This window comes from Suricata suricatta, chromosome 5 (assembly GCF_006229205.1).
Source record: "Suricata suricatta isolate VVHF042 chromosome 5, meerkat_22Aug2017_6uvM2_HiC, whole genome shotgun sequence".
Taxonomy (NCBI): domain Eukaryota; kingdom Metazoa; phylum Chordata; class Mammalia; order Carnivora; family Herpestidae; genus Suricata; species Suricata suricatta.
In genome coordinates, this window is record NC_043704.1 from 131438903 (window position 1) to 131453222 (window position 14320).

The 14320-nt window shown below is 34.9% G+C and overlaps 1 protein-coding gene across 2 annotated transcripts in view; it reads right to left on the reverse strand.

Annotated features, from left to right (window-relative positions):
* TBC1D5 (TBC1 domain family member 5) overlaps window positions 1-14320 on the reverse strand; it is a 486227-nt gene that overhangs the window by 193239 nt on the left and 278668 nt on the right. For both annotated transcript variants that reach the window (XM_029940340.1, XM_029940339.1), the window contains one exon: window positions 12759-12931. In XM_029940340.1, the coding sequence (XP_029796200.1) occupies window positions 12759-12931 (173 nt within the window). The remainder of the gene's footprint in view (window positions 1-12758; window positions 12932-14320) is intronic.

A 14320-nucleotide genomic window follows, 5' to 3' on the forward strand; every position in this document is an offset into this window, starting at 1 on the left:
TTTATTCATTTTTGAGAGAGAGACAGAGACATAGAACGAGTCAGGAAGGGGCAGAGAGAGAGGGAGACACAGAATAGGAAGCAGGCTCCAAGCTCTGAACTGTCAGCACAGAGCCCGATGCGGGGCTGAACTCATGAACCATGAGATCATGACCTGAGCCGACGTAGGATGTTTAGCCTACTGAGCCACTCAGGCACCCCTGACTTTTCCTTTTTTCTAATATTACCAGATAGTGCAATAAATTGCCCACTTAGCTCTGCTTTAGCTGTGTTCCACAAATCCTGATACGGTGTATTTTCAATTCATTCATGTCAATGGCATTTTTATTGATCCAGACTCCCTTTTTGATTCAGGGATTATTAGAAGGGTGTTATTTTCTAAGCATTTGTAAAATTCCTGTTATCTTTGTTATTTCTAATTTGATTCGACTGTGATCAAAGAATACACCCTCTATGATTTCAATTCTTTTAAAGTTGTTGAGGTTTGTTTCATGCCTAGGATATAATCTATCTTTGTATATGCTCTGTGAACACTTGAAAAGAATGTGTTTATACTATTAATGGAGGAAGTGTTTTGTAACTGTCACTTAGATTTTGTTGGACGATACTATTATCGAGTTCTTCTATACAGTTGGCTATTTTCTATCAATTGACAGTCTCCAATTATAAATGTAGATTTGTCTACTTCTTTCAGTTCTATCAGTTTTGGGTTTACATATTTTGCAGCTCTGTTGTTTAGTGCATGCATAGTTAGGGATGCTAAGTCTTTTTGGTGGACTGGCCATTTTATCATTATGTAAACACTGTCCTATTTTTGTATCTGATAATTCTCTGTACTCTAAAGTCTACTTTGTTTGATATTAACATAGCCCACTTCTGCTTTCTTTTGATTAATGTTTGTATGATAGGTCTTCTCCCAATCTTTTAATCTCCCATATCATTATATCAAGAGTGTATTTCTTGAAGACACTATATAGCTGGGTTATGTTTTTAAAATCTGCTACTCTTGACCTTTCAATTGGTGTATATAGATCATTTACAGTGTCTCCACAGTGATAATGAATCAAGCAGAAAATGGAAGCTGGAGAAGAAGTCTGTGGAAATTTAGAAGGAAAGAGGAGATGAGTAGGGCTGCTGGAGGAGATAGGTCAAAGCAGCATTTTTGTTATTTTTTTTTTCTTAAAAAACAAACCAGCAAAGAAGAATAAAAATATTGTAGATATAATACCTGATGACTCATGGTCATGAAGGAGAGGGAAACAGTCAATTCCAAAGTATAGAAAGAAAGAGTGAAAAGAAGTGTCAACCAGAGGACAGAAAATAAGGTGAGATTCAGGCTGGTGGCAAGGGAGAAAGAAGTTGAAATAGTTGCTTGAGCACATGAATAAAAGGATGGTCCAGTGAGGCAGCTGGATGCTTTAAAACTGCAGTGGCTCCAATCCACAATGTTTCCACTCTCCCAAGTACTATGCAGCATTTTAAGTTACTACCAAATCATAGATTCTATCTGTAAGATATTCCTTTAAACTGCCTCTTCTCCACTGCTGTTATCAACTCTTACTCAGACATGGGTAAACACTCCTAATTGGTATCCTTGTTCCCAGTCTTGCCTCTCTCTCTCAAATAGACAAATTACAATAATTATTTTAAATGCCAGTAATACCAAATCACTTCCTGCTTTATATTCTCAAAAGTTAGTTACACACAGTGGACATTCTTTAGAAAAGTATCTCTGTCTTTCTTGTCTCACTTGACTAGCAACTTCAATTAGCAACATACAGCACATAGTCTATCTAACCAATACTTTCCAATCTCTCTCCAAAGCTCCAGAACCACATCATTCAATTTTCTACTAAATATCCATGGTTCCCTAGAAACTCCAAACTCAATTCTTCCTTTCTTTGAAATCTCTTTCTCTACTATTCATTATTTCTGTGATTTTTAGTATCATTGACCTTCTGTCCAAATTATCTTTGATTTTTCCTTCTCCCTCACTCCCACATTCAATTAGATACAAGTCCTCTGACAATTTCAGCAACTTGGAATTTCCCGGATTTTTCCACTTACCTCTATTTTTACTGCTTTTCTCTTGTTCAGGCTGCCATCATATCATCTCTTTTAGAAAACACAACTTACTACTTTTGTGGCTAATCACTGCTACCCGGACCCAATTCTTACTTGTCCAATCTCTTACCACTGTGCAACCAGCACAGTCCTTCTAAATAAAAAATCAGAAAACCATTATGTTTCAAGGCCACCTCCCCATACCTTAAAGATCTAGACCCATGCTGTCCAACATAACTTTCTATAATGACTGGATTGTTCTATATCTGTGTTGTCCAACAGAATAACTACAAACTACTAGTCACATGTAGCTAGATACTGAGCCCATGAAATGGTATAGTGTGACTAATGAAGTGAATTTATAATTTAAATTAAAAAAATTTTTTAAGTTTATTTATTTTTGAGAGAGAGAAAGAGATAGAGTCCGAGCAGGGGAGAGGCACAGAGAGAGGGAGACCCAGAATCTGAAGCAGGCTCTAGGGTCTGAGCTATCAGCACAGTTCCCAATGCAAGGCTTGAACTCACAAGCCATGAGATCATGACCTCAGCCAAAATAGGGCACTCAACCTACTGAGCCACCTTAATTTAAATTTTATAGCTACATGTGTGTGGTTAGTTATCTATTGGTCAGTATAGGTCTAGATTGCATATAAGAGTTTCTATGTCCTGGCACTGCATTTTCCTCTCACACAAAATCTACTCTAGTTTTAGTAAACTGGTTAGTGTATCTTGTATCTATGACGGTATTCAAACACAGACACCTTTGCTCATACTGTTCTCCCTGCATGAGGTCCCTACAACTGTTTTGGTTGTATTTGTTCTTACTTACACACAAAACTAAAAGGCAGCCTATGGAATGGGAGAAGATATTTGCAAATAACATATTTGATAAAGGGTTAGTATCCAAAACCTACAAAGAGTTTATCAAACTCAATACCCAAAAAGCAAACAATCCAGTGAAGAAATGGGCAAAATATATGAATAGACATATTTCCAAAGAAGACATCCAGATGGCCAACAGATGACCTTGGTGAGACATTACCTCACACCTGTTGGCATGGCTAAAATTAACAACACAAGGCACAACAGATCTTGGCAAGGATGCAGAGAAAGGGGAACACTGTTGGTGGGAATGCAAACTGTGAAGCCACTCTGGAGAACAGTATGGAGGTTCCTCAAAAAGTTAAAAATAGAACCACCCTAAGATCCAGCAATTGTACTGCTAGGTATTTACTCAAAGGATAGAAAAATACAGATTTTGAAGGGTTACATGCACACTGATGTTTATAGTAGTACTGTCAACAACAGTTTAACTATGGAAAGAGCCCAAGTGAGTGTTTGTGTGTGTAATATCTGTGATAAAAAAAAATGAAATCTTGCCATTTGGAGCATCACAGATGGAACTATAGAGTATAATGCTAAGCAAATTCAACTTCGACTGATCTAAGGTAACCATAAATCCTACTCCCTGCTTTCTTAGCCTCTGTTATATCTAGGGTTGGCCATGTACCTAAATTCCAATGAGATTTCAGCCTATGTCTGCTGGAAGTAGTTGCTGGGAAAGTTTCTGTCTTGCTTAATCAAAGAGGGCAAGTAATACTGGCATCAGTCTCTTGTACAAATAGTAGCCTGAACTACTACCCGGTAAACAACTGACTGACATCTAGCTATAGAAGTATCTTGACATCAGCTAGCACAATCCTGAACAAAGACCAATAGAATCTGCCCATCTCAATACTGTAGAGCCACTGAACCGGTATCTGCCTGCGTACAGGCTTGTTGCTTTTTAGGAAAAAAATAACAACAAAAATAATATATGACCATTTGTTCAGGCCGTTACTGGTTGAGTTTCTATTAATTGCAGCCAAATGCATTCCTGATAATGTTCCACTTTTGTGCTCCTACAGCATGTTGTGTATAATTCTGCTTTAATTATAGCAAAATAACATTATTTATATATATACCACACTAATCATTATAACAGTTATCTTGACTACCCAGATAGAACTTTAATAGGCAGTGGAGTGAATATTAAAGTCATGATTTAATTTCTATATTACTTCAAGTGTCATTTCTCTCTGTGCAATAAGCTCCTTGTGCACAACTGCCTAATACTTATTTGAGATTTAAATATTTGTTATATCATACCTAGAGATATAGTAGAGATGAGTGAAATCTGCCATGGAATAAGCTGTCTGTCATGGTACCAAGCCCCCCAACAAGGGATTGGCCAAGGTGAGATACTCAATTACTTAATACAGATGTTGCAACTAAGATTAAAGCATTTCATGATTAGCAAGAGGAGTGACCTTCCAAGACCTTGGGATGCTGGGATTCTGTGCAAGACCCATGACAAAGCCCAATGGCCTGCTTCCAGAGACCTCATGCCAGACCTCCTGGACGGCAACGGACTCCTCTGTACTCTTTGAACATGGTTGTCACACAAAGCTACATTTCAGCTTAAATGTAGTATCTTTTAGCCTACAAATTCTCCATTTTGAGAAAGGAATATTATAAGAAAATGATGAGACTGAAATGTTCAGTCACAAGTTTTTCTCTAAACTGGCCATTTGACAGAAAACACAGCTGTACCTTGCCTAAATCGTTCTGGTGAACATACTTCCATATAGAAACAATCTCCCTTTCTAAGGAATTACAGATTATCTACTTTTTTAAAGTTCTAAAATATTGTTAGATATTAGAGGTAAATATATTCTATTGCATTATAAATGTTAAAAACAGATTTTTCTTCATGTTACATGTTCTGGCCATGTCCTCCATTTTCTTTCATTCCTCAAATCTTACTGACAATAATCTAAATACATTTTTAAAGTGTTTTAGTTTTCTGAATGTCAACATATGTGCTTATTAACAGTAATTAAGTATATTCTTATTTTTGCCCTCACATTTTTTGTCTTATAAAATCAATTCATGATTAATAGAGACAACTGAGAAAATAATTAAAAAGAAAATAAACACCATCCATTATTCCTTCTCAGAGATAACAACTGTTAACAATGCTTCCAGTCTAACTTTCATATAAAAACATCTATGATTTTTAAACCTAGGAACACAGAATATATGTGGCTTTTCTTCTTGGGTTTTCACTTACATTATATCATAGGCATCATTTCTTGGGATTACATGGTCCACAAATATATTACTTAAATATGGCATAATATTTCATCAAATGGATTTATTTACCCTATTATTTCCTTTGTAATTAGAAATAATTTTTACTTCATATCATAAATAACACTGTGATAAACATCTTTAAAGCCATACCTCTGGGCCTTGTGCTCCCTAACAAGTCTATAAGCTTATAAGTAGAATCATGACTCAAAGAGTCCAACTTTATCAGTCACATGACTCACTTTCCCAATTGTCTCCCAAATTGTATCAGTATCAATTAAAATTTCTTCTAATCCTTATCAATATAAAGAAAAATTGTATTTTGTTGTTTAATTTCTAATTCTTTAAATATTTGAATAGTTGAAATCTTTATATTTCACTATATTTATTATTTTTTCTTATGCATTTTTGGTTTTTATTTTTCTACTGTATAGGTTAAATGGTTTCTTACTAAATTTAAGAGTTGATATATATAAAAAACAGAATTTTGCTTTTAATTTCTTTACATATTGCCTTTCTATATGTTGCAAGTTTTTTTTAAAAAATTAGTCTTTGCATTGAATTTTATTGGAATGAAATTTTGGAGTCATCGAATTTCAAACTTAACTCTCTGAAATGTCTTTCAATGCTACTTTTCTTAGAAAATCTATGCTCATTGAAAGATTAGCTCATGCATGTATCTATGTATGCTTTCTACTAATGATTTAGTTGAATTTTTAAAAATCTGCACTTACAGGTTGATGTTCCTCAAAATAGAAAACTTTCTATTTTGAATAATCAGTTCCTTATATAATTGGTTTATGATCTTTCCTTTTGTTTTTAACTCCTTTTCATTCATTCATCCATTCAAAAATATTTACTGACTGCTTACCATGTACCAGGTTCTGCTAAGGAGGCATCTGGATAAATTAATGAAGCAGACAGACAAACTTCCTGCTGTCATAGATCTTATACACCAAAACTCAAAGCTATTACTAACTAAATATCTTATCAATAAAGAATACTCTTTCAGTGCTTTTGTTCCAAGGAATTTTTATTGTACCATTATTGTTCCTGTATTCCTTTTACTAAACCATATCAATTTATTTTAGTGGTCTCTCTTAAGTATAATATAGTTGAATTTGTCTATAAAGCCAATCAAGAATCTTTGTCTTTTATTAGGCAAGCTTAAAGCATTTATGTGTACCTAATGTTTGACAGTACTTATCATTTTGTTTTATGTTTCCTTTTTCAGCACTTGTTCGTTTGCTTTTGTTATTCTTACCAGTGAGTCTTATAGGTCACATAATTGTATTTAGCACATAAAAGTTACAAGGCGCCGGGTGGCTCAGTGGGTTGAATGTCTAACTTTGGCTCAGGACATGATCTCATGGTTCAGTGATTTGAGCCCCACCTCAAACTGTGCTGACAGCTCACAGCCTGGAGCCTGCTTCAGATTGGGTCTCCCTCTCTCTCTGCCCCTTCCTCACTCACACCCTGTTTCTCTCTCAAAAAAAAAAAAAATAATAAATAAACATTAAAAACTTTTTGAAAAAAGCTAGTCACAAATGGGGCGTCTCTGGTGTCTCAGTCTGTTGAGTGTGTAACTCTTGATTTTGGCTCAGATCATTGATTTCACGGTTCCGGAGTTTGAGTCCTGTGTTGGGCTCTGCCTTGACAGTGTACAGCCTGCTTGGGATTCGCTATCCCCTTCCCTCTCTCCCAAAATAAACAAACAGACATTTAAAAAAACAAAGAATTAAGTAGATCAAAGATCCAAAAATATTTTAAATTTACTTTTACTGCTCTTCAGATGATTATTTTGACCTTCATTCAGCTGTATACACATGGCGTTATCTAACTGGTTACACTGCCTTCTAGCAGTCCTTGAAGATTTGCTTTCCTCTTGCTGGAATTATTAATGTTTACTTACTTTTCAGTGTGAAAAACATATATATTTTTTTTTTTACCTAAACAGGCATGTGGATGGTTCCTTTCCTAAATCTGTGCATGGCCTCTGTCTACTTAAAAGGCAAGATTATTTTGTCAGTACAGATTCTATTTTTTCTATGTCATCAATTAACTCCACTGCTGTGGGCCGCAGGCTCTCCAGCGCCCTCGATTTTTCCATTTCCTCCTTCGCAGGCTTGTTTCTGATCACTACCAATAAAACCCCTCTGATTCCAGGCCTCATGCCATCTGCCAGGTCTTTGCTGTTATCTAATCACCCCAAGTTTGGCTCACGGTCCAAGCTAACCCGAAGGACTTTCTACCACACTCCTAGTCCTCCTCAAATTCAAGTATGAACATAGACTCAAGAGTTCAAAGCCTCAAAGACTTCAAAGATGCTTGGTAGCCAGCTGATATAAATAAGCCTTTATAAGCTGTGATTGTTCTCATCTACAAAATGGGGAAAATAGTACCCATCCCAATGTGTTGTGAAAATAAGTAAAATAATTATGTAAAGCCTTTAGTACAGTGCCTAGCCCACAGGAAACAATGAATATTAACAATTATTAATCATTATTTCAAATAATGTATTATTCTCCTCCATGATTTTTAATAATGATAATTCTTCATATAAGAAGAAAAAAAAACATTTTTTTCCCAAAGGGAGTAATTCTGGGGGAATATTCAGTGGTGTAAGATAAGGTATCACTGGATCTTCACCTTTTAGTCTGTCATTAAGATTTTACATTTAATGTATAACATTATAACATAACACAACACTCACTGAAAAAATATTTCAATCATTAACTGTGTTTAGAATAGAAGCCTATTTGTTTAAATTATTGAGAGACAGAATTTTTAACGTGGGTAATTGTACTGACTTTGATGACTAAGAATTATATTTTTTATTACATGTTTATACTTCAAATATAGATTTACAAAACTTAGTAGTCATATATAATTACACTGTGATATGAGTTAGAATATACTATGATATAAATATTTTAAAATTATAAAATTTAGCAGATTATTAATCAGTAACCAAGAACCTCCCCAATTAAATCACTATAAACCACCACAGCAAAACAACTGCTAATCCAGAAAACAGGAAATAAGGGAAATGGAGATGTATAATAAACATTTGGGAGATATGAAATTTATCCCATGAGTGTTGTAAAGAGCTCATAATTTAAGAATGCCAAAGCCCAAGTGTGTTATGAGGGCCTTTCCTCAAAAGTGACATTAATTGCATATCCCACAGATGCTTATTATGTATTCTATTTATATCAAAGTAAAAATGTGGTTGAAAATATACAGATTCAATATATTTAAGGGTGATAATAAAACATAGTTACTCTGGCCTAGCAAAAATTGTTATTTTTAAACTTCAATTTTTGGTCTATAGAAGAGGATTATGGGATTAAGTGAATATGGTATTCAGTCCTTATACTTCAGTCTCTTGTGATTAAGAGTCTTTGGGACTCAAACAAGCACATACTCAGGGATGGAACTTTGACACTGGTACTTTAGAGGCTTTTGCACAAAAACAACCCCTAGTGATGAAATCACAGCACATTCCTATTCTCAAACTAACAATGAAGATGCCAAAAAAAAAAAAAAAAATCTCTTAGAAATTACCTTGGAAAGTTAGAAGTAATGTAGTCAATATTTACTCTGGATATTAATCAGTATGCATTGACAGGCCCCTACAAACTTAATTTTTAAAAGTCTAATACCCACCAATAACTGGCAAACAAAAGACAATTCAAAATGTTAATTATTTGAATTAAAGCAAGAGAAACTTTGATCAAAGTGCAACAGGAGCAATCATTCATAAAGTTAATGAAAAACAGTGTAAATTACTTTTAGGACATATCATTTTATAACACCACATTTAACTTCAAATTAACTTTGTTTAAACTAAATAGTAAGTTGATTGATTTAACATTTTGTAACACAAAATCAGCTACAATTATCCAGGGGATAATGTACTAAAGTACATAAAATAATAGCATTAGTAGGCAAATTATTATATATAATATTCAAGATCTCATGGGTATTTAATTCCCACATTTCTAGATAAATATCAATTTACTTAAAGTTAAGATAAGCTAATTCAAAATGATTTTAGCCAATGTTAGTACAATTAATATTTTCATACTGTTAACTCTAATTTTGTTAAATAAATTTATTAGCAAAATACAATAAGTAGATTTGTATATGGTGCATCTGCCACATCAGGGGATATCCACATATATTCTCTTCGAAAAAACAGAACCAAAACTATCTCTAAAAATGGAGTAATTGCAAAATCTCTCAATGATAATTATAACCATATTATAAAGCAGATTTAAACAAATTTTAAGGTACCATGAAACTTTTTAAGATTTACTAGAATAAGAAACCTGGACTTAATAGGACTATAATTTCATTTTGCTAACACTTTCCTCATATGTGTAATGAACACATATGATTTATTCCCCATTCTGTGCAAATTGTTAATATTGATAACATTTCCCATTGATACATTCATTATTGACATTTTTAATATATCATTTTCTAGTTTTGTTAAAACATTTTAGTATACAAGAAAATACGTGTTTGAAAATCAAAATTCTGGGGCACCTGAATAACTCAGTCAACTGAGTATCAGATTCGATTTCAGCTCAGGTCATTATCTCACGGTTCATGGGAATGAGCCCCACATCCAGCTCTGCACTGGCAGATTCGGATTGAGCTGGGGATTCTCTCTTTCTGTCCCTCCCTCATGCATGCATACACATTCTTTCTCCTTCTCTTTCTCTCTCTCAAAATAAATAAATAACCACTTAAAAAGAGGAAAATCAAAATTTTGTAAGACAATGGCATGTAAAGCACATTTTAGATGATGCCAATTATGGATTCTAGTATCTTAAAGAAGAGCAGTTTTTATTAACTGAAAACTGATTATTTTGTATTTGTCCACTTGAGGATAATATACTCAAAGCGTAAACTAATTGTTTTTAAGCATTATTACTCAATGTCAGCCTAAATTACCAACTTTATTTCAACAGGAATGGACAGTAGCATCAATTACTTAGATTAGTATTACTTTTATGACATAAACAAAACAAAACAAAATATTTCAATTCATTTCCATGAAGTATAAACCTACAATATTCTTTTAGCCTTAGGAACACAAAATTATTGTGTCAAACTGCTATAATCTGTTTCTAGAAGTTGACTCCTCAGCTCTATACTGGCTCTTTAGAAGCAATGGTCTGAAGGACAGCTGTTCTGTTTCCACCTACGTAGAAGCTATTCATATGCTTTGGTGAGGACAACATAGCAAACCAGAGGTGGAAAGGTTCATGAAACACGCAGAACATCACATTCACAGAGCCCTGACCTCTTAACCGGGGAACGGTAATGACAGATGATGATAACAGACACACTGCCAACATATATTGAATGCTTACTACATACTGAGCACTATGATCTCTGTATTATTTAATTCTCATAGTCACCCGTTGAAGTAGGTACCATTATTTTCAATATCCATTTCATAAATAAAGATACCAAAGATCAAAATGGTTAAACAGATCTGTTTCATTTCAAAGCCTATGCTTCTAACTGCTATTTCAAACTATATTCATATTTTTCTTTGGCCTCAAAAATTCTAATAGTCATCAACAAGAAATATACAGATGAGTAGTACAACTGAAAGTGGCATAAAGACAAAGGAAAATTCAGCCATATGTGCCCCACAAATAAAAATAATACAAACAAATTTAATAAATGAAGTGAATAAACTCCTTGCAATATAAAATGCAGTATAGACCAAGTGAGAGAATGAGTGACTTTTTCAAAGATTAAAAAATATGTGTATTTTCAGTTAATGCAGATGAGATTCTATACTAAAATAATGGGATAAATGAGTCAGCTATGGTTACCACTGAAAAATAAAGCTTAAAGGAGTAAGAATGATTATGTCATGGATCATGGAATTTTATTGGGAAGGTGCTGGTTGGATGTCAAAGAAGCTCTATGAATCATTATGATGAAGAGAAAGCTGATGGCAACTAATGTCTGAAAGGAACCTGGAGCTCCCTGGTTTTATAAATCCTCATACCCAAGCCCATGCCACCCACCACTGCAATGTAAAGCACCAGCTCAGACAAAGAGGGAATAAACAATAAAGCATTTCAAAGAAATGATAAGTATGTCCAACATTAATTCCTTCCCCAATATTTAAGACCAATATCTAGGCTTTAGTAAATAATTTTTGAGGGTGTAAAATAGGCTTTTGTATCTGAACAAACCACTTCTTTGAGTGCACAATGGAGAGGAATATAGACTTTAACTCCTGACCTTGCCACCAGCTATTTTAAAATAAAATTTTTGATCTATAATCACAAACACATTAGCCAGATGCTTAAGTGTAAATAACGATTCATTAATAACTTATAGTACTGCCCAATACTCATGTTACCCACAACTTGCTCATTTCTGATGGGAATGAGGGAGCTGCTCGCAATGTTTCAGTCCCAGAAATGAAAATAAGCATCATTAAAACAGAAAAGCAGACATCTTTAATCACAGTTCAGGGCTTCCAGAGATGATAGATAGCAGAGTTTTTATCAGTGAAAGACTGTGTGTAACATGAGAACATAAAGAAAACACTCATTGATATTTCTTTGGGCTAAATACACAACCTCTGCTCTGATCTTAAACCTCTGGCTTGCTTGAAATTCTTTGTAATTCAAATAATGAATTCATATTTACTGAGCATCTACTATGTACATCTTAATAATATCTTCTCAATTTTCCATGTTCTACCTAATTGAGAGATGGGAACTGCAGAAAATACCTACCAAGAAACTGTCCAGCATTGGATATGAATGTCTTATTATTTCAATGTCTGTAGCACTACACAACAAATTAATATTTATTATGACTGCAATCTTTCTAATTTTCCTATGCATCCTATTAAGCCACTGATTAAACACACCTACAAACATCAACACACGTATTTGAGAACTGCTTGGCCCCCCCCCCATTCTTCTGCCACAGCATGTTACAAAAGTCACATGGCTGAAGGTGATTACCACATTGTGTTTGCTGTGAGGGACATTCAGCTCACTTTTAGAAATGCAATTCCCAATACAATGGAAAACACATGGATATACTACAGGATTGGTTGGGTATGGGGCTGGCTTTATGTGTGTATGACCTGTGTGACCCTGTACTACTTAGAATGCTTTGTTTAAGGATCTGCTGCTGCCATCTTGAAATTCTTACTAATTTTTTTTCCCAAGGGGACATTCACTTTTATTTTGCAGTGGACTCTGCAGATTATGGAGCCAATCCTTCCTGGATCTGAATCATGACCTCACTATTTAATGTGCATAAACACAATGTTAGCCTTAGTTTCTTCCCTGGTATGACACTCAATAAACAGGGTTAATGGGAATATTAGATGAAATATCACCTGTGAAAGGAAGGAGCACAGAGCCTGGCACATAGAGCACAACCGGCCTAGGAAATGAAATGGAGCTGGAACAATTCCAGCTCTTACTTCTACGGATCTGAGACATACAGAAAACACCCTCAGTCATAATCAGATGTAGCTGAAACTTAAACTTTTGTACTTACAACCCATATATCTGTGGTGCGATTTCTAGTCTGTTCAAGTGCATATAAAGCTCAATGTCATGCTTCTTCAGTAGATGATCCTGGATCTGGTTGACTTTAGTAACAATAGCAATTGTTGGCCCTAAATCCTGTGGTCTAGCAAAGGGGATGGGAGTCATCAGTGTTTCTTTTCCCTAAAAACAGAAAAAATGGAGCATGTGTTATTTCAGTATGAAATGAGCAAATGTGTGGACATCATTCTTGAATGTACTTATCAACAGAAGCTTCAATAGGAACCAAAAACTCATGAGAATCATCTCATGACCAAAGCTGTGGAATCATATGCTGATTGTCATACAGATGAACTGTGCTCATAAAGTAAAGGCCAGGAAATGCCTCCTAAAATATTTTCTACCTGTATTCCCTTGACCAGTTTCTCTGGTGACATTAAATATGAAATTATTAAATTAAATATTTCAAGATAATTTGTTACAGTGGCTGCTAGTTTACTTGTTTACAGACAATTTGTCTAATCAGCCATCAAACCTAAATGGAATACTCCAATGAAAAGGTATTTCTTGTAACACAAAACTTAAACATGAAAAACAGCAAATGGAAACTGCTTTACTTTGAACCCTCAAAACTATAATAATGTCAGGAAAAAAGGAAACTAGTATTAGAAAAGAAGGTATTTTCTAACTGTCCTTTGATTAATTAAAATAGCTGAGTAGGAAGATTTTTAAACTCTCCAGACTAAGAATATAGCTGAGCTTAAATAAAAACAAAAAACAACTATGTAGGCTGACTATAACTTTCCTTTCTCCCATTCCTCAGCCCATGTTAAGAAAGATGTATCTATACCCCTTGTAATGCTTTTGTGTAAACTTCAACTGTGTCTGATAATTTCCTTCTATTATGTCTGACCCTTTTGTTATAAAAATTTTTTATGTCTTTTATTTATTTTTGAGAGACAGAGAGAGATAGTACGAGCAGGGGAGGGTCAGAGAGAGAGGGAGACACAGAATCTGAAGCAGGCTCCAGGCTCTGAGCTGTCAGCACAGAGCCCGACGTGGGGCTCGAACCCACAAACCGTGAGATGATGACCTGAGCAGAAGCCAGATGCTTAACCGACTGAGCCACCCAGGTGCACCTGTGTGACCCTTTCTTATGCTGAGTTTCTACCTCTCAAATCTTGGGATTTACATCATCATTCTCTTGGGACTGCCTGCCTACCACTCATCCCCATTCTATTTCTCTAGCTCAAACTTCTGTTTCTGCTTTGCAAATGCTGCTTTTTCACATGGGTCTGGTCTTAGTTTAATTCTCTACTTGCATGTGATTCCCTGCCTGATCTCACTCATATACAGTGCTTCAACCAATACCCATTTTCCGTAGACTTCTGAATCTGTATTCATAACACAGAATCCTCTTGGGTTCTCTCCCATACATTCACATGTTGGCAAGGAATCTAAGGTTGCAAAAGGGTCTCTAATACAAGAGGCCCAGAATTGAGCTTATCATATTCTGCTCAAATACATGTTCATCCTTTCCCCCACCTACCTCAACCCATGCTCCAACACGAA